This window comes from Nerophis ophidion, linkage group LG23, assembly GCF_033978795.1.
Source record: "Nerophis ophidion isolate RoL-2023_Sa linkage group LG23, RoL_Noph_v1.0, whole genome shotgun sequence".
In the NCBI taxonomy this organism is placed as follows: Eukaryota; Metazoa; Chordata; class Actinopteri; order Syngnathiformes; family Syngnathidae; genus Nerophis; species Nerophis ophidion.
The window spans coordinates 3,543,421-3,571,169 of NC_084633.1; the positions used below are offsets into that span (position 1 = coordinate 3,543,421).

General features: G+C 38.7%; 1 protein-coding gene across 2 annotated transcripts in view; it reads right to left on the minus strand.

The window, feature by feature from the left end:
• Positions 1–584: 584 nt before the first annotated feature.
• The window catches only part of pdgfbb (platelet-derived growth factor beta polypeptide b), a 48,947-nt gene continuing 21,782 nt past the window's right edge, over positions 585–27,749 (minus strand). Inside the window, exons 2-8 of one of the 2 annotated variants that reach the window (XM_061884507.1) lie at positions 20,032–20,128; positions 16,829–16,882; positions 10,335–10,528; positions 8,306–8,488; positions 7,523–8,231; positions 3,815–3,965; positions 585–1,567 (exon numbers count right to left, since the gene is read on the minus strand). In XM_061884507.1, the coding sequence (XP_061740491.1) occupies positions 3,832–3,965; positions 7,523–8,231; positions 8,306–8,488; positions 10,335–10,528; positions 16,829–16,882; positions 20,032–20,128 (1,371 nt within the window). In that variant the 3' untranslated portion in view covers positions 585–1,567; positions 3,815–3,831. Of the gene's footprint in view, positions 1,568–3,814; positions 3,966–7,522; positions 8,232–8,305; positions 8,489–10,334; positions 10,529–16,828; positions 16,883–20,031; positions 20,129–27,749 lie in introns of those variants that run through there. The other variant, XM_061884508.1, reaches the window with a different exon arrangement.

Below are 27,749 nucleotides of genomic sequence, written 5' to 3' on the forward strand. Positions count from 1 at the left end.
GTCCATCCATTCTCTGTCACTATTTTTCTAACCATTTGCATGTACAGTAGATGGCATTATTTTCTTGTTTAAGAGTGTCACAACATTGCTGTTTATGGCAGACGAACTGCTTTACCGTAGACAAAAATGTGACTGCTGTTGTGTGTTGTTACCGCGCTGGGAGGACGTTAATGAAACAATAAACCCACATAAGAAACCAAGAACTCGCCCTCGATCATTCTACAGTTATAACGTCATTGGGCAGACACGCTGTTTAATACTGTGGGAAAGCGGACGTGAAAACAGGCTGTCCTCACTCAGGTCTACATGGAGCTGGAGGGGGCGTGGGATCCAGCTCCGCCTGATTTTCGGGAGAAAATTTGTCCCGGGATGTTTTCGGGAGAGGCACTGAATTTCGGGAGTCTCCCGGAAAATCCGGGAGGGTTGGCAAGTATGTCCCAGGGTCTCTCACTGACGTGGGAGCTGGTTGTCTCCTGCTTCTCCCGTGCCTTCTCCTCTGTCTACGGACTGCCGCTGTTCATACCCCAAATGAGTGCATTAACTTCTAATCTTTGATACGTTGTGAAAAAGGACAAACACTACAATATGTTTGGCACTTGTTTTATCATAAGAAAATGCATTAGTTTTTCTCCAAACTCATAATAGAAGAGACAAAATCAGTTGTGAGTCGAAATTAAAGGACATACATGCTTTTCAATAACTTAAGATGTTGTGTTTGTTTAAGCACAGAATAAGAACAACAGTGCGTTTCTTCCTGCCATCACTGATGGAGACACGAACCGTACAAAACAACCTGACGTCTACTCCTTTTCTAACAAACGAGAGGTCAACCACACTCAAAACATACAAATAGCAGTTGGTTGTTGTGGTTTTTGTCAAAACGGAATGTGATTGGTTCAAGCATAAACGTTTGCAATAAGAAGGCAGCTGATAAAAGAACACACATACAAAGAAAACACACACTTGGCCTGCGAACCAAACAAGACATGACACTGAAAGGTCACAGAGTGTCTGACCTTTTTGTAAAAAAAAAAAAAAAAAAAAAGCAAGACATTGTTACATTGTTTTCAGTATCGGTGAAGAACCCTTAGTAGTAGTAGAAGTCAATAAATAAGAAAAGGGGTCTAACATGGTCACCTTTGCTCCGGCTTGTCGGTTTAATTCCAGTGTTTTCAACGTGTTAGATGGAATTAAATATGGCAACTAAAAGTCATCAATGGTAAATAAATGATATCTTTAGTCAACTTTCAATGGCTCCACAGCCTCGGCCCCTCTTATAATAAAGCAAACTCACCTACCATCGCTACAGAGGGCCAGAAAACTGCATTTAGTAGTATGTACAAGTCCTTTTCATTAAGTGCAATGACATCAAAAAAAGGGTCCATGTAGAGAAGTTGCACTGCTTTCTTTAGTTTTGCACACAGGCAGGAGGTTCAGCACACTTTTTTTTCAAAGTCGTTCGGTGCTTGCTTGCAACGTATGCTAAAAAGAAAAAATACTCATATCCAATTCACTTCCTCCCCCTCATTCCATCCAGGTGGAGTTATGGCTTCTTATAGATTGGAACCTGGATTAGAAATGTGAGAATACACAATCAGGGTATTGTAAAATCCCAATAAGTGCTAAATAGTCCAAACTATAAAATTGTGTGTGCTATTAGTGGGTGTGTTGCAGGTGATCTTTTAAGAGTTTGTGTACAACTGATAACAAGTGCAAAAGTGGCGCAGACCACAATGACGTTTTTAGTATAACCGGGTGTCACCGTAGAGACACTTATTTCCCTGCACATTTAAGGCATTTTTCTGTGTTTCTTAAAACAATATCTGTCTCTTAGCTGTGGGCTGTATAGGTCACACTCATACTCAGTTGTGATACACTTTTCCCCGACTTGTCACAGTAATGACAGTTTCAAACAGAAGAAGTCTAAAGATAACATTATAGAGAAGTTTATTCAAATGCATAATATATGACTAAAAGCTGTATTTTCATTTGCACTTTAAGTTTATTGACTGATAAGTTAAACATATTAATTTTGATAGCTTTTTTTTGGCACAACATAATTTTATATGAATGTATTTTTCATCAGTTACTCATGAGTCCCTTCTTATTCAGAATATATATATATATATATATATATATATATATATATATATATATATATATATATATATATATATATATATATATATATATATATATATATATACATACATACATTCACTACAGGCCAAAAGTTTATTTTCAAGACTATTACATTGTAAATTGTCACTGAAGGCATCACAACTATAACAAATGTGAAGTGAAAACCCTTTCATGTGACTACCTCTTGAAGCTCATCGAGAGAATGCCAAGAGTGTGCAAAGCAGTAATCAGAGCAAAGGATGGCTATTTTGAAGAAACTGAAATATAAAACATGTTTGCAGTTATTTCACCTTTTTTTGTTAATTACATAACTCCACGTGTTCATTCATAGTTTTAATGCTTTCAGTGACAATCTACAATGTAAATAGTCATGAACATAAAGAAACCGCATTGAATGCGAATGTGTCCAAACTTTTGCCATGTACTGTGTGTGTGTGTGTGTGTGTGTGTGTATATATATATATATATATATATATATATATATATATATACATACACCTATGTAGTATATGTATGTATGTATATATATATAAATGTTTGTATGTGTGTATATGTATACATGTGTATGTGTTTATACATATTTGCATGTGTATGTATATGTATAAGTTAATGTATATATGTATTTATATAACATTATATATATATATATATATGTGTGTGTGTGTGTATAATATGTATATATATATATATATATTTATATATGTGTGTATAATATGTATATATGTGTATGTATATATAAATGAATGTACATATGTATGTATGTATAAGTTTATGTATATATGTATTTATATAACATTATATATATATATATACATATGTGTACGTATTATATTAATACATTTGATATTTAATTAATTTAAATGGAATATTAAGAGTATGTGAATGTTTGACTCCTACCTCCTTTACCTTCGTAAAGACCTTCTTAAAGTTGTGTAATGAATCAGAAATATAAAGCGGCTAAAATGCAGCAAGCATGGATAAGTGTGGAGAGAGTGGCTTGCATTTGTCCCATTAATCATTGTAATAGATTTAAATTGGGTGTAATTTAGATGTTTCTTGTAGTGCTTGGCCGTTATTTATAATATCCGCAAAGTTCAGTGAGAAGGTTGTTTGACCATCTGTGCTGACTTTTTGTGTTGGTTGCATTTTTTTGCGACATGATTAGGAAAGGTTGTTTGAATTGGGTCATATTACTAAATGCTGTGCTACTACTTTAAAACATAGTTGATGGATCGTAGTTTGGACACCCCTGCACTAAATAGATTTCGACAGCTATTTTACTCATCACCGCACAACTTTAATAGATCAGCTTTACATGTGCCATCAGTATTTAATACACAAATCTTTAGTAGAGCAGGCCCAAAGTGTGAGTGAGTGAGTGAGTGATTTCTATTTATATAGCGCTTTTTCTCTAGTGACTCAAAGCGCTTTACATAGTGAAACCCAATATCTATTTTATTTTTTTACATTTAAACCAGTGTGGGTGGCACTGGGAACAGGTGGGTAAAGTGTCTTGCCCAAGGACACAACGGCAGTGACTAGGATGGCGGAAGCGGGGATCGAACCCGCAACCCTCAAGTTGCTGGCACGGCCGCTCTACCAACCGAGCTATACCGCCCGTAAGTGACGTTTACGTTGGAGGAAATACATGGAGGGTCTGGTAAAAACTCACCTGGATTCCTAAAACCTTTACATTAGCATCGCTCTCATAGCTGCCTTGCTTATCCGTTTGCGATTCTTTCTCATCCTTTTCTTGGGATGCGCTGGAGGTCCAGGCACTGCTGGACTTGACGAATGCTGCTTAATGACCATTGGGGTCGACTCTGCGGGATAGAAGAGATAATGGATTACAATTTCATTCTATTTTTCTAGTACATAAAGTGAATTAAAAACGTGTTTAAAATGTGTTAAAAGTGGCTATGTCATCAGTGAAAACAGGGGACACTGAACATGCGTGTTACAGATACAGCACTATGCAGGGTCAACTGCACAAAATTAATTAAAAAAAAATATATATTGTTATTTTATTATTTATTATCATAATTAAATATTTAATAAATTTAACATTACAGTATTTTTTCTATTTAAATAACATTTAATAATTTAATTAATTATTTGATTATTTTCTAATTTAAATGTAATTATTTTTCATTGCAGGTTATACAAAAAAACTTTGAACATTCCTGAAAATGATCCATCCATCCATTTCCTACTGCCTGTGTTGATAAACCAATATATATGTATATAATATATTCTGTTTGTATGTGCTAAATACAGTAAAAAGAGGTAAACCAAAACCTATTATCACATGATTTAATTAGTTAATTCACAATTACAACAGATATTTACTTATTTAATGATTTTTAAAAAACATTTAATGAACCTTTGCTGCAGCTTCATGATTTAATGTATCTATCAAATTCAGCCATCAAAGTCAGTGGGCGGGACTAACATACATCTAATCTAATCATTGCTTTGGTATGAAGACGTGAAACTTTGCTAAACTTTAAAAAATAAGGAAAATATATTTTTTGGGGAGTTGATGGCGGCTATTTTAGACCTTGCGGAGTTTGTGGAAACGACCTTCTGACCCCAGAGCATGTAGCAGTTAAAGTAGAGGAATTTAGTGAAGTTATTTCCGCACTTTCACACCAAGATATCGACCTCTTCTCCTCCGCTTCTCTTGTCAAAGTTCCACAAACAAGTGGAAATGTCGAGTAACCAATCAGGTGTTAGGACCCGCTCGCTGACTTTGACGGCTGGAGTTTGACGGATAAAATAAATTAGAGATGTCCGATAATGGCTTTTTTGCCGATATTCCGATGTTTTCCAACTCTTAATTACCGATACCGATATATACAGTCGTGAAATCAACACATTATTTTGCCTAATTTTGTTGTGATGCCCCACTGGATGCATTAAACAATGTAACAAGGATTTCCAAAATAAATCAACTCAAGTTATGGACAAAAATGCCAACATGGAACTGCCATATTTATTATTGGAGTCACAAAGTGCATTATTTTTTTTAACATGCCTCAAAACAGAAGCTTAGAATTCTGGGACATGCTCTCCATGAGAGAGCATCAGGATGTTGAGGTGGGGATAACAGGGGTGTATATTGAAGTTTTCCAGAATAGATAGTGCTGCAAGGGGTTCTGGGTATTTGTGCTGTTGTATTTATGTTGTGTTACGGTGCGGATGGTCTCCTGAAATGTTTGTCATTGTTGTTTGGTGTGGGTTCACAGTGTGGCGCATATTTGTAACAGTGTTATAGTTGTTTATACAGCCACCCTCAGTGTGACCTGTATGGCTGTTGACTAAGTATGCGTTGCATTCACTTGTGTGTGTGAAAAGCCGTAGATATTATGTGATTGGGCCGGCACACAAAGGCAGTGCCTTTAAGGTTTATTGGCGCTCTTTACTTCTCCCTACGTCCATGTACACAGGGCCGTTTTAAAAAGTAATACATTTTACTTTTTGAAACCGATACCGATAATATCGGACTGCCGATATTATCGGACATATCTATGAATTATATTATATAAAGAAACAAACAAACCATTAAATTATGAAATAATTATATACATTGGGAAATAGTTTTAATCATAAAATTTTCAAAACAATAATGAATTAAATGATTAGATAATGAATTAAATGATTTAATGGAACATTTAATAACACATTTATGTTTTCAGTTCCAATTAGAATTAATGACACATTTAAGCAAATATTTAAAGATGTATTTATTTATTACATTTTGTCCCAATTCACTTCCGGTACAGTATGTCACTTGCTCAAAATTACAACCAAAATCACTGGCCATCTTTGTTAACATTAGTGGTTTGTTTTCAAAAGTCACAATTTCAAGTTAAACTGAATTTTAAAACATCTCTTATCTCTTTTTTTCTCTCTCCTTTTTTTTCATTCTGAAAATTGCATATTTGTTTTGTGTTTGTCATTTAAATGACTAAAAGGGCATTAAACAAAACAGAAAAAAAACGTATAATTGACGGATAGTTCTGAAGTTGATCGAGAGATTTAAATATAAATGTATAAATATATATAATATATAAATCTGAATTTTCTGGAAGTATGCCTTGAGGTGAAAAAGTGTGCGCTACACGGCTTCAACCAGTTGATGCGCTGTTGATTCAGGTCTGATTAAGACCAATGCTTCATATAAGCAATAACACAAGCATAATTTTTCTCCATACTTGCATGGAAGCAGAAGTTCAGAACATTTATAGAGAAATCCTGCCGTCCAATTAAAAATAATATTAAATCATGACTTTTCCCATATCCAACCCCAAATGTGAAACTCCATCCATCTTCTTCCGCTTATCTGAGGTCGGGTCGCGGGGGCAGCAGCCTAAGCAGGGAAACCCAGACTTCCCTCTCCCCATCCACTTCGTCCAGCTCCTACCAGGGGATCCCGAAGCGTTCCCAGGCCAGCCGGGAGACATAGTCTTCCCAACTTGTCCTGGGTTTTCCCCGTGGCCTCCTACCGGTCGGACATGCCCGAAACACCTCCCTAGGGAGGCGTTCTGATGGCATCCTGACCAGATGCCCGAACCACCTCATCTGGCTCCTCTCAATTGTGGAGGAGCAACGGCTTTACTTTGAGCTCCTCCCGGAAGACAGAGCTTCTCACCCTATCTCTAAGGGAGAGCCCCGCCACCCGGTGGAGGAAACTCATTTCGGCTGCTTGTACCCGTGATCTTGTCCTTTCGGTCATAACCCAAAGCTCATAACCATAGGTGAGGATGGGAACGTAGATCGACTGGTAAATTGAGTGTTTCGCCTTCCGGCTCAGCTCCTCCTTCACCACAACGGATCGATACAGCGTCCGCATTAGGAAAGATGCCGCACTGATCCGCCTGTCGATCTCACAATCCACTCTTCCCCCACTCGTGAACAAGACTCCGAGGTACTTGAACTCCTCCACTTGGGGCAACATCTCTTCCCCAAACCAGATATGGCACTCCACCCTTTTCCGGGCGAGAACCATGGACTCGGACTTGGAGGTGCTGATTCCCATTCCAGTCGCTTCACACTTGCAAACCGATCCAGTGAGAGCTGAAGATCCTGGCCAAATGAAGCCATCAGGACCACATCATCTGCAAAAAGCAGAGACCTAATCCTGCAGCCCCCAAACCAGATCCCCTCAACACCTTGGCTGCGCCTAGAAATTATGTTCATTAAAGTTATGAACAGAATCGGTGACAAAGGGCAACCTTGGCAGAGTCCAACCTTCACTGGAAACGGGTCTGACTTACTGCCGGCAATGCGGACCAAGCTCTGACACTGATCATACAGGGGAATGTGAAACTTAAAAATCAAAATGAAAAAGATGCCACTATATAGCCTCGAGTCTTACCTGGCGACGGCATGGTAGTTTGCAGATGCCGATGTCGACTGCGGGCGTGTTGTTCTTCCTCCCCTCGTTTCTTTTGCTGCTGTTTTAGTATCTCCTTCTCTTGGTCCAACCTTTTGTGCAGGAGGAGCAGCTCCTTCCTCTCCTCCTTTAGGCTTTTCTCCGCCATCTGCAATATTTTCACTTCCTCCGGCGTCTTGTTGTCTCTCTGCCTGGTCGCTTCCCGAGGCTCCGGGTTTGGCTCTTTGGTGGGTCTCATCCTGCTCCCGAACCTCGCCACAGTTTCCTCATGAGGGCTCCACTTGGAAACTTGAGGTTTCTGAGTAACAGGTTTTAAGAATGGGTTTTGTTCGTCCTGCCATGACGGGCGGTGCGTTTGAGGACCTTCACCCGTGGTGCCCTCATTACTGCCCAATCCCTTTCCATCTCCCAGTGTCTTATCCGAGCCAACAGAAGAACCAGTCTTGTTGCCTAAAGTCATCTCCTTATTGGTCGCAATGACCCCTGTGGAGTTATGCGTCCATTGTGGGCCAAACAGAACCTCCTCAGGTCGAGATGCTTCCTCTCCTGCGATACTGTAGCCCTCTCCAGGCTGAGTGAAAGTGTCTCCTCTGGGGCTCCAGTGTTGCTCCAGGAGGTCCACCAGGAGGGAACCCTGGTTCTGCTTCAGCTCATCCCACTGATGCAGCTCATCCTTGGTGTGCACCTTCACCTTGATGGTAAAATTCAAAGAATTATGTACAGTAAAAATGTCCAAAACAGTAGGCTGTGCGTAACAAAACCTACCTGTTCATGTCCTCTGCTTAGTGTCTGATTGCGATGCTGGTCCTTGTGATGGCGGCGAGACGACTTTCTCTTCAGCACCGACTGTCGCGGAGCAGGCTGACATCGGCACTCGACGTGGTCGATCACCGACACCACGGCTTTGGCGTAAGTAGGTCTTTTATTTATGTACTCGATCTTCATGACCTATGGAATTTGAGACAATTTACCTTATACAGACTCGTATCTTAAAACATGTTACGTATAGACCGTCATTTTTCAACTGTAACCCATCCATATCGGATGATTTTCCTGAAAAAGTACGTAAATCCTCTCAATGCTGGTCCCCTCTGGCTGAAACTGTATTTAGTCCTCTGGCTGACCATTATGTATCTCCCCACACAGTGTAGCGGATCCCCTAAACTAATAATAATCTGAATTTCTTAATACCTTATATATCATTGTCAAGTTTTAAGATGATGCTAAACATGTTACACAGCAAGTAGGAGATTATAGTTCATGATTTTGTTTAGGAAAAGGAACTATAGCAATATCCATCCATCCATTTTCTACGGCTTATTCCTTTTTGGGGTCGCGGGGGGCGCTGGCACCTATCTCAGCTACAATCGGGCGGGGTACACCCTGGACAAGTCGCCACCTCATCGCAGGGCCAAGACAGATAGACAGACAACATTCACACTCACATTCACACACTAGGCACCATTTTGGTGTTGCCAATCAAGCTATCCCCAGGTGCATGTCTTTGGAAGTGGGAGGAAGCCGGAGTATCCGGAGGGAACCCACGCATTTACGGGGAGAACATGCAAACTCCACACAGAAAGATCCCGAGCCTGGGATTGAACCCAGGACTGCAGGATCTTTGTATTGTGAGGCAGACGCACTAACCCCTCTGCCACAATGAAGCCCAACTATAGCAATAATATTGTCTTAATATTGTTGAACAGTCAATAGAACATAAATACATTGAAAGATTTACAGTTGATACATGTGATCGGTTTCGGTATTGGCCAATCCCACCAATCTATAATCAGTATCGTTTCGGCAGTATAAACCCTTGATCGCAATATTTCTACTAATTTACCTTTTTTTTCTCATGTTCACGGGCTTCATACTGCCAATAGATTTAGCCTCGTCAAATCAGACCAATGAAATTGCCAAACAGGTCATGGTGGACCTATAAAATCGTTCACAATAAATCAAACGCACTTACACAATCATTCAGTTGGCCATTTAGCGAGTCATGCACTCACCCTCATTACGGAGAAGACACTGTCATCATCTCTTATGAGAGTTATTCAATTCTGGTAATCTGTTTTATTTCCAGTCCAGCGCTAGTTATTTTTGTTTCTGCGACACTTTTCCAAACTGAGCGCTACTTCCTTCACCTGTCCCCGATTGGCAATCAGAAAACACATGTCCCTAGTTGCTAATCAGGATTCTTCTTATGCCTGCCCTTCGCATTTCCGCACTATTTCTGTTTTGTTTTTCTAATAAAAGCTTTTAAAGGAAATATTGCTTCTGCATGCAATTTGAGATTAATGTGTCGATGTTAAAACGCTGCAGAAAGCAGCAAGGAAAACTCAAAAAAACACCAAGAAATTTCAAAACACAAGTTTGGTTAAACTTGTGAATAAACACGAACGCCTGTGTAAATATTATATCTTTCGATATGCACACCCGTGGCCTATTGACGTGCACGGCCTATATAGAGTAGGAAGGGATTCAAATGGCCCCATTCATCGCCGTTTACCTGACACATGAAACAATACCAATTGTGGGAGTGCACTATCCAATTTCACCGGCAAAGGAGTGTTGAATATCATAAATTGTGTTTTGTGGCAATTCCAAGTTCGACCACAGTTTCAGCTTTCCATCATATTCAGCAAACTGCATTGCAAAATGATTAATCATCCCCACTTTCCGCTCACGTGAGATCCACACAGTTATGGAGCCACATGAATCCTTCCCCACTGTATATATACAAATCAAAATGCGCCAAAAAAATTAGTTGTGGAAGAGTGTGATTGCTCACCTGCAGGTATCTGGTGTGTGTGACAACAGGGACGCAATGCAGGCTTTTGGTGTTGCAGCAGCCGGAGCAGCGCTGCACCTCCACACATGGCGGCCATAGCAGGAAGTTGGCATTGCTACGGTCCAACATTGCCCTGGTGATTTCTACCACCTCAGTGCGAACTTTACACACAGCTTGCTGAGCTGGCTGGGCAACTGAGGAATGAGACAGAAAAAACAGAGTATGTACGTTTGCATTTTAAACGTGTGTATTAGTGAGAACACAAGCATCTAATAAGACAGGCGTTTTTATATCCTCCTGAAAACAAATGTCTTATGCAGTTATGTATTTATGGTCTGGTTCACGGGTGTCCAAACTATTTAACTTGGGAGCCACAATGGGTTGAAAAGATTTGGTAGAGGGCCGAAAGCTGAATGCATGTTAAGTAACTATATGTATATGTATATTTATGTATGTGTAAATGTATCTATGTGTATATATTTATATATGTATGTATGTATGTATGTATATATACAGTATATGTGTGTGTGTATATATCAGTGGTTCTTAACCAGGGTTTGATCGAACCTTAGGGGTTCGGTGAGTCAACCTCAGGGGTTCGGCGGAGATCAAAACACACCCGACGCTTCGTGTAAATACAAACTTCTCCCTGTTGGCATATTACAAATACGGCAACAGCTGACTGATTTGCAGGTGTGTAGCTTGTTGTGAGTTTATGCACTGTCTTAGTTTTTTTGTTTGAACAAGGTGATGTTCATGCACGGTTGATTTTGTGCACCAGTAAAAAAAAAACATGTTAACACTTTAGTATGGGGAACATATTCACCATTAATTAGTTGCTTATTAACATGCAAATTAGTAACATATTGGTTCCTAACTAATTAAGTACTAATTAATGCCTTATTCGGCATGGCCTTATTATAGCCCTAACCCTCTAACCCTGACCCTAACCGAATAACTCTAAGTCTTTATTACTTAGAATATGTTCCCCTAGTGTCCAAATAACTCTAAAATAAGTCTTTGTTAATTCGAATATGTTCCCCTATACCAGGGGTCGGCAACCCGCATCTCTGGAGCTGCATGCGGCTCTTTAGCGCCGCCCTAATGGCTCTCTGGAGCTTTTTCAAAAATATATGAAAAATGGAAATGATGAGGGGAACAAACATATTTTTTGTTTTAATTTGGTTTCTATAGGAGGACAAACATGACACAAACCTCACTAATTGCTATAAAGCGCACTGTTTATATTAAACATGCTTCACTGATTCGAGTATTTGGCGAGCGCCGTTTTGTCCTACTAATTTTGGCGGTCCTTGAACTCACCCTAGTTTGTTTACATGCATAACTTTCTCCGACTCTCTAGGACGTTTTTTATGCCACTTCTTTTTCTGTCTTATTTTGTCCACCAAACTTATAACGTTGCGCATGTATGCACAAAGGTGAGTTTTGTTGATGTTATTGACTTGTGTGGAGTGTGCTAATCAGACATATTTGGTCACTGCATGACTGCAAGCTAATCGATGCTAACATGCTATTTAGGCTAGCTGTATGTACCTATTCCATCATTATGCCTCATTTGTAGGTATATTTGAGCTCATTTAGTTTCCTTTAAGTCCTCATAATTCAAGTGATATCTCATGACTTGGGACGGCGTGGCGCAGTGGGGAGAGTGGCCGTGCGCAACCCGAGGGTCCCTGGTTCAAATCCCACCTAGTACCAACCTCGCCACGTCCGTTGTGTCCTGAGTAAGACACTTCACCCTTGCTCCTGATGGGTGCTGGTTGGCGCCTTGCATGGCAGCTCCCTCCATCAGTGTGTGAATGTGTGTGTGAATGGGTAAATGTGGAAGTAGTGTCAAAGCGCTTTGAGTACCTTGAAGGTAGAAAAGCGCTATACAAGTACAACCCATTTATCATTTATGACACACTATCTGTATTTAATATGGCTTTTAATTTTTTGCGGCTCCAGACAGATTTGTTTTTGTATTTTTTGGTCCAATATGGCTCTTTCAACATTTTGGGTTGCCGACCCCTGCCCCATACTAAAGTGTGACCAAAAACATTCAACTTTGTCTTGAATTTGAAAAAAAAAAAACATTTTATTTTTCACTAAAGAAGGGTTTGGTGAATGCGCATATGGAACTGGTGGGGTTCGGTACCTCCAACAAAGTTAAGAACCACTGGTGTATGTGTATATATATATATATATATATATATATATATATATATATATATATATATATACACACACACACACACACACACACACCAGTGGTTCTTAACTTTGTTGGAGGTACCGAACCCCACCAGTTTCATATGCGCATTCACCAAATCCTTCTTTAGTGAAAAATAAAATGTTTTTATATATATATATATATATATATATATAATATATGTGTGCGTGCGTGTGTATATATGTATGTGTATATATAAATATGTATATAGATATATATGTATACATAGTAGGGGTGTGGGAAAAAATCGATTTGAATACGAATCGAATCGAATCGATTTTTTTTTTTTAATCAATCCAACAAATCACTACACAGCAATACCATAACAATGCAATCCAATTCCAAAACCAAACCTGACCCAGCAACACTCAGAACTGCAATAAACAGAGCAATTGAGAAGACACAAACACGACACAGAACAAACCAAAAGTAGTGAAACAAAAATTAATATTAACATTATCAATATTAGTTCTAATTTCAGCATAGCAGTGATTAAAAATCCCTCAATGACATTTTAATTGGACATTTATAAAAATAATAAAAAAGAATAGTGTCACAGTGGCTTACACTTGCATCGCATCTCATAAGCTTGACAACACACTGTGTCCAATATTTTCACAAAGATAAAATAAGTGATATTTTTGGTTCGTTTAATAGTTAAAACAAATTTACATTATTGCAATCAGTTGATAAAACATTGTCCTTTACAATTATAAAAGCTGTTTTAAAAAAATATATACTACTCTGCTTTCATGTCAGCAGACTGGGGTAGATCCTGTTGAAATCCTATGTATTGAATGAATACAGAATCGTTTTGAATCGGAAAAATATCGTTTTTGAATCGAGAATCGAATCGAATCGAAAAAAATCGATATATTATCGAATCGTAACCCCAAGAATCGATATTGAATCGAATCGTAGGATACCCAAAGATTCACAGCCCTAATATATAGATATATATGTATGTATATATAGATATATATATATATATATGTATATATATGGACATATGTATATATAAAGATATGCATATACAGTATATGTATGTATGTGTGTATATACTGTATGTATGTGTATATATACATGTATGTATTTACCGTATTTTTCGGACTATAAGTCGCAGTAATTTTTCATAGTTTGGCTGGGGCTGCGATTTATACTCAGGATAGACTTATGTGTGAAATTATCATCACATTTCCGTAAAATATCAAATAATATTATTTAGCTCATTCACGTAGGAGACTAGATGTATAAGATTTCATCGGATTTAGCGAATTAGGAGTGACAGATTGTTTAGTAAACGTATACGTAAATGCACGTTCAATATATTATAGTTATTTGAATGACTCTTACCATAATATGTTACGTTAACATACCAGGCACCTTCTCAGTTAGTTATTTATGTGTCATATAACGTACACTTATTCAGCTTGTTGTTCACTATTCTTTATTTATTTTAAATTGCCTTTCAAATGTCTATTCTTGGTGTTGGGTTTTATCGAATACATTTCCTCCCAAAATGCGACTTATACTCCAGTGCGACTTATATATGTTTTTTTCCTTCTTTATTGTGCATTTTCGGCAGGTGCGCCTTATACTCCGAAAAATACGGTATGTACATATTAGATAAATAGAATGTATATGTTATTAATGTTTGATATAATTAGGTATTAGGTGATTGTGAAAGTTCTACTCCTTCCTTGTTTTTTCAATGACAACCTAATTAACATTTTGTAATCAATCAGCAATATTAAGGGGCTAAAATATGCCCAATATGGATAACTACAGGGAGTGTTTCGCATTTCCCCATCGCGCTTTGTAATGGCTTTAAATCGGTGTAATTTAGATTATATAATATTATTCAGTATATATGCCTTTCAGCATTTACACAATTAAATAGGCATTGGCTGAAATAAACATTTTACTGCTTTGCTGTTTTCTATTTTCAGAATGTTATTTTTGGACAACTTATAATTTTTAACTTATAATTATTTTAAATAATTTTTGGTAGCATTTTGCCAGAGAAATCTGTGGTACTCACTTTTTTATCCAACAAAGAAACGAAGCAAAACTTTGATTAGGTGGCAGATATATATTTACAAGGGCACAAAAAATAATAATAATAATACTAATAATAATAATAATAAACAAAAATGATACCAGGCATTGTGTGCTACGTACGCCATGCTGTATTGTATATGGGTGTAGACTGGCCAATAACGGTTTGGAGTCTGTCAAGTGGAAAACGTGCATGCAAAAAAGGCCTGACATAAATGGACATTGTGTTTAACGACTGACACGTAGACCGACCAATGACAGTATGGGGTCTTTGCAGACCAAAAAGTTGCACTGTAGCTTATAAGGAAATACAAGCCACAGCACAATTAAAGGGGAACATTATCACCTGACCTATGGAAGTGTCAATATATACCTTGATGTTGCAGAAAAAAGACCATAGGTTTTTTTAACCGATTGGAAACTCTAAAAGGGTGAATTTGGCGATTTAAACACCTTTCAATTGATAGCCTGTCGGAGCGATGACCTTTCACCTGTGACGTCACAACATGAAGCAATCCGCTATTTTCTCAATCTTATTACACGCACCTAGTCAAATCAGCTCTGTTATTTTCCGTTTTTTTGACTGTTTTCCCGTACTTTGGAGACATCATGCCTCGTCGGTGTGTTGTCGGAGGGTGTAACAACACGAACAGGGACGGATTCAAGTTGCACCAGTGGTCAAAAGATGCGAAAGTCCCTGGTTTGTTCCGCACATTTTACCGACGACAGCTATGCTACGACAGAGATGGCAAGAACGTGTGGATATCCTGCGACACTCAAAGCAGATGCATTTCCAAAGATAAAGTCAAAGAAATCTGCAATATTGGAAAATAGACCACCAATAAGTCTGCCTGAGTGCGTGAGCTATTCAGGGACAACAGACCTCGGGAGCACGGGAAGTCTCCCGCAGATGACAGCAGTCTGTTCCCGGAGACGAGCGAGGTAAACACCCTGGATGTCTTGGCTAAGACGTGATTTATGCAATTTCCTTTTCTGTCTCATTTTGTCCACCAAACTTATAAGGTTGTGCATATTATTGACTTATGTGGCGTGTGCTAATCAGACATATTTGGTCACGGCATGACTGCAAGCTAATCAATGCTAACATGCTATTTAGGCTAGCTGTATGTACATATTGCATCATTATGCCTCATTTGTAGCTATATTTGCATCCAGCCTTTCCCTCCACCCATATTTAATGCCAAACAAACACATACCAATCGTTGGTTAGAAGGCGATCGCCAAATTCGTCCTCGCTTCCTCCCGTGCCGCTGTCTGTCGTGATATGGCTCAATAGTTTCAGTTTCTTCTTCAATTTCGTTTTCGCTACCTGCCTCTACAATCCAACCATCCGTTTCAATACATGCGTAATCTGTTGAATCGCTTACGCCGCTGAAATTGGAGTCTGAGTCCAAGCTAATATCGCTATACCTTTCTGTGCTATCGGCCATGTTTGTTTATGGTGGTTTCACGTTGTGACGTCACAGGATAATGGACGAGTGGATATACCGATCATGAAAATCAGGCACTTTGAAACCATTTTTCGGGATATTGCGTGATGGATAAAATTTTGAGAAAAACTTCAAAAAATAAAATAAGTCACTGGGAACTGATTTTTATTGGTTTCAACCCTTCAGAAATTGTGATAATGTTCTCCTTTAAGGACTGCATGTTGACTAAGAAATCTCAAACTTAAGAGATGAAAATGTTTTTTCTCAATAAGACAGTTATGACTGTTATAAAGAAGGAAAACAGCCGTCCACGTATGAAACATCGGGTTTAACCTGAGGCCATTTGTCTCCTCCTGCTAGAGGTTATGCTTCACATTGCACCAGCTGTTGTGGACATCTGCTTTATCGTTGATTGCCAAAAGAAAAAAAGGTAATGATTTTAGCGTGTCCCTAAGACCATATTTGTCACATTAATCAAGCCCTGGAAAGGCAGCCTAATGATGACGGAGTAAGTCTTCATTCATGAGGAAAATCAGGAATCCTCCATGCCAGCACTCCAACTTTTGTACATTTATCAGGACATGCACACACAGCTGTGATCACACGTGACTTTTCTCCCTCCAATTTTTGACAGGTCAGCATACGAGAAAGGCAAAGCATTGTTTAGTGGGGGCCACAGCAGAACAATCTTTCACACAAGTGACACGTGTTTGAAAAAAGGAGGAGGCTGGAGTGAGGCGGGGGGTGCTTACCGAGGCTTCTTGGTAGTCTGTGACCTCCATTTGCTGCCGAGTTTCCCTCATCATCTGAGACAGACCAGTAAAATACAGACATTGTTAAACATTCTGAAAGGCCTGCTAGTGCTCTCTCTATGACTGTCACTTTAATAAAACCATCGGAAGTCTTTGAACACACCGTAGTTTGTTTACATTTACAACTTTTCTTAATGCTGCCACAGAAAGACGGGTTTTATGCCACTCCTTCTTTGTCTCTATTTGTCCACCAAACGTTTTGTGCTGTGCGTGAATGCACAAATGTTGATGTTATTGACTTGCGTGGAGTGCTAATCAGACATAACTATTCGACGATAGTATGTACATAATGATTTAAATAGACTAGGATACATAAATAACATTTGTTAATAGTAATAAATTATGAATACAGTAAAATAAATACAATAAATCTTAGTGCAAATACAATTTAAAAACAGTGACGGAAAACCAAAGCTGAGTTCAGCGCATGACGGCAAATATACTAAATATTGTTCCCCCATTTCCATTAGGTTGCTCCTTTAAAGTTAGCCAAATGTGTTTGTTTATTGTATTTGTTGTCAATAATTCAATGAAATAAATAAATAACATGAACGGACTCTAATGAAATACCTCTAGCTTGCACATGAAACACTCCTAATGTTCTGCATTATTATCCAAATCGTCCGTTACTTGCCATTGTACTCATGGACCTCAGAGGCTATTAGCTAACCAATGTGTGTAAAGAAATTACATTAGCGATGAAACATGACTGCAGGGAAAACTATGCAACAACGCATCCTGGGACCAGGGCCCTGTTAAGGGTTTACATACAGCCATTGAGGTGATTTTGTAGACTTAACATAGCTTCAAATACATTTGAAAAAGTACATATCACCAGTGTTGGGACTAACGCGTTAAGTAACACGTTACTGTAACACCATTATTTCACATAGTCATCATTGTCACTGTCACCGACGTCCCACTGGGTGTGAGTTTTTCCTTGCCCTTATGTGCGCTCTACCGAGGATGTCGTTGTGGTTTGTGCAACCCTTTGAGACACTTGTGATTTAGGGCAATATAAATAAACATCGATTGATTGATTATTTTCGTAGGTAACTAGTAGTCTCATGCATTATTTTTTATATTCAGTAACTCAGTTCCCATTACTACATTATGTGTTACTGCATTATTTTACGTTATTTTGTATATAGTATCGGCTAGAAAGTGAGAAGATCTGAGAGTATTTTATTGGAGAGTTGTGCGGTCGTCCTTCTGATTCTTCCTGTGTCACAAGAAGTAGGGTGTGCATGGGGGCGGGGGGGCTGTGTCTGTATTCACTAACAGGATATAATGCCTGAGCCGAAGCTGAGTTTCTTAACATGGAGATGTTTTTAGTACTTTTCTTTTGTCGAGCACCAAGAAAATAACATTTAAGTTAAATGTAAGTTGTGTCTTGGATCAAAGATCCTGTCAACTGCCCAAAACAGCAATTAAAATCTGCTGATACAGCTACAAAAGCAACATGCTTTGACGAAGCTAGTAAAGAGAGACACAGACTCCGATGACACTTCACTACCACCACCACCACCACCACCATCTAAGGATTTTAATGGAGGAACTGCTAGCCACGACAACATTGATAGAGCCATTGCAGCGTATGTGCTACAAGACATGCAGGCTATTTCTACAGTGGAGTCACCCGCTTTCAGGCAGCTAATTAGCATGATATCAGGCATCAAACAGCAAATGGCACGGAGAACATGTTCCAAGTTCCTGGACACAGTGGACAATGAGGACATAAACATGGAAAGCAAGCTCAAGAAGACACTCTAAACTCTTGCCTCTGCTCATCATTCAGCACTGAAGGTACACATACTTTTTCATTCTAGACTTTTAGAGTGTTTTATTATCACATCACTCTAAATGTATAGACTATAAAGTTCACAAACATAAAGAGGGATCCTAGTGGGCCAGGCCAATCTTTCCTTTTCTCTAAACTAAAACTGGGGAAATGCGGAGAGTGTTCTGAGCTTTACTGAAGACATGACATTATTTCACAATTCCTTGAGAGAAAAAAAGGCTTGGTTAGGCGTGTGTATATCAGTATGTGTGCTGTACATAGTGACATGACATATCATCCTCTCATGTGTGCCTTCCTTGGGTGAAGCCAAGTTTACAGCTATGTTGTTGTTATGCGGTTTGTTACTTATGTATGTTATGTTGGAGCTATTTAAAATAGTTGTGTCAATGTATTCAAGCCCAAAATAAATTGGACCTTTGAAACATATCTTTTTCTTTGTGTGTTGTATGTAGACCACATTGCTTAGCAGAGTTCAGTGATGCAAATGCATGTCAAGTTGATCAATAGATTGTATTATTCTCCGGTGCAATAACAGTACTGAAATGAAGGCTAAAAGGGCATTAATGGGAGACTTAAAAAAAATTAAAAATTAAAACTAGTTACTTTTCACAGTGACGCATTACTTTTTGGTGTAATTAACTGAGTTAGTAACTGAGGTTACTTTTGAAATTAAGTAACTATAACTAGTTACTGGTTTTCAGTAATTAACCCAACAATGCATATCACCCATTAATGCTAATAATTAGTCAAATCATGTCCAGTTGATTGTGACTGGATTGTTCAGTTTTGTCTTGGAAGGCATTTTGCTGGCTTTATCAGTCGTGCAATGTTCAGTTTTGTCTTGGAAGGCAATTTGCCGGCTCATTGCACAACTGATAAAGCCTGCAAAATGCCTTCCAACACAAAACTGAAAAGTTTTGACCAGCCTCAGATTGGTCAGATCTAGTCCCACCAGAAGGACTTGGGTTGTTCAGCACTATTCGACAAGTATGACTTAGGTTGGTAAGATCTAGTCCAACGAGTAGGTCATGATCTGACCAACCTGAGCATGAACTGATGAAGTCCGCTAAAATGAAAGGTGAAACGTTTTCTAAGACAAACTGAACAGTCCAGTTGCGATCCATTGAATGCCCTGAGAAAACAATGACCTTGATAAAGGAGAACAACCACAAACAAGTCAAATGTTGCTTTTTTAACATCTTCCTATTCTACATTAAGTTTAAATAAAACTCTAAGGACAAGTTAAGGGTTAGCTGTTTTGTGGCCGTCAAAGACAATATAATCCACTTAACTTACTAAGAAGCGTGCATGAGGAGTTCAACTGAAATGAGCCGTTCTTTACCTACGGAATCAGTGAGCAGAAGCAGCTGCAGGTCCTCAATGGACGAGATGGGACTGTGTCTAACCAGCTCCACCAGGGCTGCAGGAAGCGGATCCCCCTGAAAAACATACAAATATGTTTCAATGTTATGATTGACACTTAGTCCGACCAATGACTTCACAGAGTTTCACAGTCTAAGACAAGTGTGTCAAACATATGACCCGTGGGCCGGATCAGGCCCGTGAACAGGTTTTATCGGGCCTGCGTGATGAGTTTGCCAAGTGTTGAAATAAGCTGCATTTTTTCAATAAAGGAAATTGCTGTTCTGAATGTGTCCACTGGATGTCACAATAGCAATTCTGTTAGGACTAGCAAGAGGTACAAAGTAAAGCGTGGAAACTTAAAACCTGCCATTTATGTCTTCTGCTTCTAACGAATCGTTATTTTGGCACTCTTACTCCCCCAAAATGTCTTTATCAAAAATGAGAAAACTTAACCCTTTTGAATAGTTTTTACCTCCGTTTCTTATGGTTTGTTGGATTCATACGTGGACATGACAAAGGACGTATTTGATACCTCGAAGAGTTTACATGTTGTGTTTTTTGTTCAATCCCAGAAAGACTGTGACTCAAAGTTTAATCCTGGCTTTGTAGATACACTGAGACAAAGTCTAAGTTCATTGTGATCTTAATTGAGTCTTTGAAACTGTGCCAATTTCCTCTGAATTTTCAACAAACTGGAAGTGTTTTGTCCAGAGGATTATTTGTGAATTGTACATTTTTATAATGTGCTTTTTCTATTTTTGTCATGCAATTATTTTACCATTCCCGCCCACTTGGGAATAGATTTTCCACCATACGGCCCCTGAGCTAAAATGAGATTGACACCCCTGGTCTAAGACCATGACGTGTCAAAAACAGCCAAGGATTGTATAGCCTTTCTGCAGTTAGTCAATAATGTTGCAAAAAAAAAATCACTGATAATGCGTGTATTGACTGATGTGTAGACTGACCAATGACTGTATTATTTCTCTAAAGTCTATGACAGGTGCAGGAATGGTTGATGTTTAAACTAGCTATTGGCGGTATAGCGGCCTTTCTGCAATTAAAGTCAATAGCGTGGCAAAAAACAACAGTTATGTATTGACTGACATGTGGACTGGCCAATGACTTTATGGATTGTGCATAGACAATCTACAGCATTGGTGTCAAACTCCGGCCCGCGGGCAAAATTTGGCCCGCCGTGTAATTTCATTTGGCCCATCATGAGGCAATATCAAATTAAGATCAGAGCTGGCCCTCTGGTATTATACAGTGGCGGTGCCGCGTTAACCGCTAATACTCATAGTTGACAACCCTCCCGATTTTCCCAGGAGACTCCCGAAGTTCAGTGCCCCTCCCGAAAATCTCCTGGCAACTATTCTCTCGAATTTATCCCGATTTCCACCCGGACAACAATATTGGCCTTAAAGCCACTGCCTCCAGTGTCTCCTACAACCTGTCGTCACGTCCGCTTTTCCTCCATGTAAACTGCATGCCGGCCCAGTGACATAATATAAGCAGTTTTTCACACACACAAGTGAATGCTAGGCATACTTGGTCAACAGCCATACAGGTCACACTGAGGGTGGCCGTATAAACAACTTTACCCCTGTTACAAATATGCGCCACACTGTGAACCCACAACAAACAACAATGACAAAAACATTTCGGGAGATCATCCTCACCGTAACACAACAGAACAAATACCCAGAACCCCTTGCAGCACTAACACTTCCAAGACGCTACCTCCTTCCCCCAACACCTCAACCCCGCCCACCTCATTATTTTATTTTCCAATGTATTAGCTTGTGGAAAAAGTTAATGTTGATATTTACCTCAGAAGGCTGCAAATAGAAAAGAGGCATTCCATTGTTTTATTTAAATGTTATTTAATATACCATTGATGTTTTTTCGTTTGTTTTGTGAAAGTTGATTTTGCACTACTAATTTATATAAGCGTTGATTGTTCCATATTCAGTGTTCAAGCAAATCAGTGTAGCAAACTGGGCAATAATTAACATTTTATTCATGCACTTTCTTTTGCTACTTCAAGGCTTGAATGTTTGATTAATTCATTATTATTTTATTTTCAAATGTATTATTAGCCTGTGGAAAAAGTTTATTGTGATATTTACCTCAGAAAGCTGCAAAAATGAGGCATTCAATTTGTATTTCCATTTTATTTGATATGCCATTGATGTTTTTTTATTAATATTATTATTTTAAATTCGATTTTGTGTGTCACTATAAAGTTATATAAGCCTTGCTTGTTCAATATTCAATGCAAAACTTGTTTGGGTCCCTATTAACAGGTTAATTTGTTCAACCTTGGCCCGCGGCTTTGTTCAGTTTTAAATTTTGGCCCACTCTGTATTAGAGTTTGACACCCCTGATCTACAGTGAACAATCGGGCCAATTGGTTCGAGTAATGGAACCAGAACTTTGATATAGTTGTCGTTGTTAACATTGTGACATTAGGGCTGTGATTCTCAAACTGGTATGCGCCAAATAATCATTTGCTTAAAGCACATATCTCCCTATATTCAAACACGGTGTTACTGTTCAAAATGCGTGGTCCAAAATATTAATTGTTGAATAAAACATCTGCCTTGTTTTTAATTAATACTTTGGCCTACTAGGCTACTGTATTTTAATGTCGGTCATACTTGGAGAGCCCAGTTTTTTCTCAGCTGGTACGTGGTGAAAAAAGTATGAGACCCACTGCATTAGGGCATTATTATTCCGTATATTCTTTAATTGTGCTCTGTATGTCAGCATTCGGTGAGGAAAATAAAACAAATTCATTTTATTAAATTAAAACATAATTATCATAATTAAATGCAATGAAATAACAATTAAAAAAAATGGATAAATGGATGGATGGATGGATATCTAGACTTTTAATGTGTTCGGTGGTTTCCAACTGAGTGCCCTATGAGGGGATTTGCATGACTTAATTGATTTGTTTGCACAGATTGTATTAGTTAGAATAACACTGAATTATTCCTTTTACCGCCAGCATTGTAATCATGAGCTGACTGTGGGTTTAACCCCCCCACTCATTAATGGGCGAGAGAGGGGTGGCGATGGTGGCTGAGGAGGGAGAGGGGGCCGAGTATTAACCAAAGCAGACACACAATGGTCACTAAGAGCCGGGTGAATGACTATTGGCGTTGTGTCTTCTCATCTGCTAACATTTAGGGGTCAAAGGAGTCAGGAAGGAGCCAGGAAGTGGGGGAAGGAGTGATACGGAGAGGAGAGGAGAAGAGAAGGGAGGCAGGCGCCTGTCAAGAAGGAGGGATAATGGATGAATAAAAGACGGGTTCGAATGGAGAAGGCTAAGACGTAGGTCGAGACGCTTCCTCGCACAGGTAAGAATGCAGTGCTGGCGCTTTGTTCGCTCACATGCGGCCCGTGGAAGTCGGGAAATAATCGAGGAATAGAAATATGATGTTTTCCAAAAGTTTGTATAGTTTTTGTTCACGAATCCTAACACAAACAATGTACAATTAATTGTCTTGTATTCAAACAGAGGGCAGCAAAAGCAGGTGTCATACACAAATACAACAACAAAACAGTGTCAGGCACACACTATATTTAAATGTACAAATTAATTACAGCATAAACATGAACATGTGCAATAGGTAAAAAATGTTATGTTTCAGTAAAAACAATTTTAAAAAGTACAGTATTTTATAGAACTAGTTCCCTGGTCCTTTTTAAAATGCAGTGTAAGCCACTGTGACATTATTGTTAATTTTTCCATCCTTCCATCCATCCATGTTCTACCTTAAATGTTTACATTTTTAATAAATGGCTGTGATGATAATGTCAATGAGGAATTTATAATCCCTGTTATGTTGGAATTATTGTTAATACTGATATTATTCACTTTTGTTTGACTACTTTTGGATTGTTTTGTGCCATATTTGTGTGTCCTCTCAATTGCTCTGTTGATTGCTATTTGGAATGTTGCTGCTTTTGGAATTGGAATTGTAATATTAGGGTACTATTGTGTATTATTTAGTTGGATTGATTAATGTAACAGAAAAAAAAAAAAAAAAAAGACTGAAATTCCCCCCGCCTAAGTGATGAGTTCAGTTCGGCTCAGATCCTTTTGTAAGTCATTCCAAATGTTTCCTTTTTTTTTTAAACAAGACTTGTCGGGGCTCTATAGACCAACTCCCCAACGATGTCATGTGACCGCAAACTGTAGCGACCAGAGTCTCTACACATAAAAGAACATAAATAAGGGGGAACCTGACCAAAAAGTGATTCGCATATACAGTCATGGTGAAAAGTTTACATATATTTGTGAAGGACATAATGTCATGCCTGTCTTGAGTTTCCAATAATTTCTGGACTGAGAGGCTACCATGCAAGAAAGAAGCCCTTGCTCCAGAAGGGACACCTTAAGGCTGGTCTAAAGTTTGCTGTTGATCACATGGACAAAGATAAGACCTTCCGAATGGAAAGTTCTGTGGTCAGAAGAAACAAAAATTTAGCTGTTTGGCCATTATACCCAGCAATATGTTTGAAGGGGAAAAGGTGAGGCCTCTAATCCCAGGAACACCAATCCCACCGCAAATGGTGGTGGTAGTATTATGCTCTGGACCTGTTTTGCTACCAATGGAACTGGTGCTTTACAGATCAAGAAAAAGGAGGATTACCTCCAAATTCTTCAGGACGACCTAGAATCATCATTTCAATCATCCCGGAGTTTGGGTCTTGGGCGCAGTTGGGTGTTCCAACAGGAAGTGGCAAATGAATGGCTAAATCAGGCTAGAATTAAGGTTTTACAATGGCCTTCCCAAAGTCCTGACAATGGACAATGCTGAAGAAACAAGTCCCTGTCAGAAAACCAACAAATTTAGCTGAACTGCACCAATTTTGTCAAGAGGAGTGGTAAAAAATTAAACCAGAAGCTTGTGGATGGCTCCCAAAAGTGCCTTATTGCAGTGAAACTTGCCAAGGGACAATTAACCAAATATTAACATTGCTGTATGACTCAGCAGATGTGGTCACATTTTCAGTAAACCCATAATAAATTCATAAAAGAACCAAATTTCATGAATGCTTTTTTCAAGTATGTGCTCCAATCACTCTATCACAACAAAAATAAGAGTTGTAGAAATGATTGAAAACTCCAGACAGCCATGACATTATGTTCTTTACAAGTGTATGTCAACTTTTGACCACGACTGTAAAAACCATCAATTGAGAAAATCTGCAGACTGACAAAGATGAACAGTTTGCTTTTGCACACAAGGTGGACAAGATTGCCACGACCAGTCATAAAACGTAAGACACACTGATATACAGTATCCAGTTCTTTCCAATAAGCTTGGTGCAATGTAGTAAACAAAAAGTGTATGTGTCCAGCCAGTAATTATATATTGTATGATTTCCTACTCAGAAAAAACACATTTAATTCAACTGAAGTCAAGTCGCAAATAAATATTTAAGACTCTTTTAGCCAAAGGAACTATCCATCCATGCATGAGCAGGTATTCCGCCCGAGCCCACACAACTCTAAGCCATTTCCTGCATTGTTTGTTCGCCTTTTCCAACTCTCAAACAGTTTGGCAGGGAAATGCCGGCTGTAATTCCGCTCACATCTCTATTGTAGAGCCGCAGATGCCCCTGAGGAGTCGTCATTATTTCCTTCCTTTGCCAACAGAGCAAACCTGCCTGCTTGGATAATTGTGTCTGAAGTTAATTATAGGACCCACACGGGCCTATTTTTCACCGCGCTTGCCTCCTGTCATCAAACCTATATTTCCAAGCAGGAACTATTGAATACACACTTTCGTTTGGCTTGAATAGAACTCATTCTAAAATGTGAGACCTTTACATATAATGTAAATATGTAGAGCAGGGGTGTCCAAAGACTTAAACTTCATTTTTATTGTCATTCAAATTTGAACTTTACAGTACAGATAAGAATGACATGTTTTTGCATTAGCTCATGGTAGTGCAGGTTAAAAAATAAAAACCTTTTTTTTTTTTTTGCAGCCTGCAGCTGGGGTTTGTTGGCCCGCAACATGTTGTCGGAAAAAAACAACAGTAAAATGTAAGAAAATAAGAGCAAAAACAAAAAGTTAAGACATGTATGCAAAAAGACATTATATACCGTATTTCCTTGAATAGCCGCCAGGGCGCTAATTAATTTAAAACCTCTTCTCACTCCTGTGCTTACCAATGGCATGCAGTAAAAAATTTAAGTGTGGTTAAAAATAAAAAAATAAATGAAAAATTATTCTTCGTCCGCGGTCCGGTGGTTGGGAACCACTGCTCTACAGCATGTCATCGCGCCCACCTTTACACCATGCGTGTAAAGGTATGCGTGCCGGCCAGACGCATGCATTTCCCTGCTTTTTATACGAGATTGCAATGCATACTTGGTCAACAGCCATACCTTTTACACTGATGTTTGTGATATAAACAACTTTAAAACTCTTACTAATATGCGCCACACTCTGTGAACCCACACCAAGCAGATTTCTGGAGAGCATTGGCTCTGTGGCACATTAGAAACGCAGCATAGGGATTACCCATAATGCCGTGCATCCGTGACTCTTGGCTATATTATACACGTGCCCCCAACCCGCCCACCTCAACCAATGCACGGAGAGGGTGCCAGCGGGTGTATGGACGGTGTAGCCAGGAGTCGTGGATGCATTGCATCCTGGGTAGGTGTTGTGTTGCGTTTGTGGTGTGTTGCAGGGCCGATGTTCTCCAGAAGTGTGTTTGTCATCGTTTAATGTGGGTTCGCGGAGTGTGGCGCGTATTAGTAGGAGTATTGAAGTTGTTTTATATCACAACCATTAGTGTGATCTGTATGACTGTGGAACACACAGTAAAAGCAAAAAATACTCCACCATTTTGAATAAGACGTAAGGGGAAGCGTCCCTCGTGACGTCACATATTTGACCCGGCGGTAACTGTAAGCATGCGCTTATTAATTTAGGGAGCGAGTATTGCCCGGCAGTAATTCAAGGCAGTCTTATATTACATGCCTGGCGGCTATTCAAGGAAATACAGTAGTAATACTTAGTGGCAGTTTTGTGTTATAAGTGACAGATTGTATTAATACGCATTAATAGTATCAAAATTTCAAATTTTATCATTACTTTATGTGTCTGTTAGTGTTGTCCCGATACCAATATTTTGGTACCGGTACCAAAATGATGTTGATACTTTTCGGTACTTTTTGATACTTTTCTAAATGAAGGGGACCACTAAAAATTTCATTATTGGCTTTTTTTTAACAAAAAAATATTATGATACATTAAATATATGTTTCTTATTGCAAGTCTGTCCTTGAATAAAAAAGTGAACATACAAGACAACTTGTCTTTTAGTAGTAAGTAAGCAAACAAAGGCTCCTAATTTAGTCTGCTGACATATGCAGTAACTTATTGTGTCATTTATCATTCTGTTATTTTTTCAAAATTATTAAGGACAAGTGGTAGAAAATTAATTATTAATCCAATTTTTCATTTACTGTTAATATCTGCTTACTTTCTCCTTTAACATGTTCTGTCTACACTCCTGTTAAAATGTAATTATCACCTATTCTTCTGTTGTTTGATACTTTACATTAGTTTTTGATGATACCACACATTTTGGTATTAATCCGATACCAAGTAGTCACAGGATCATACATTGGTCATATTCAAAGTCTTCATGTGTCCA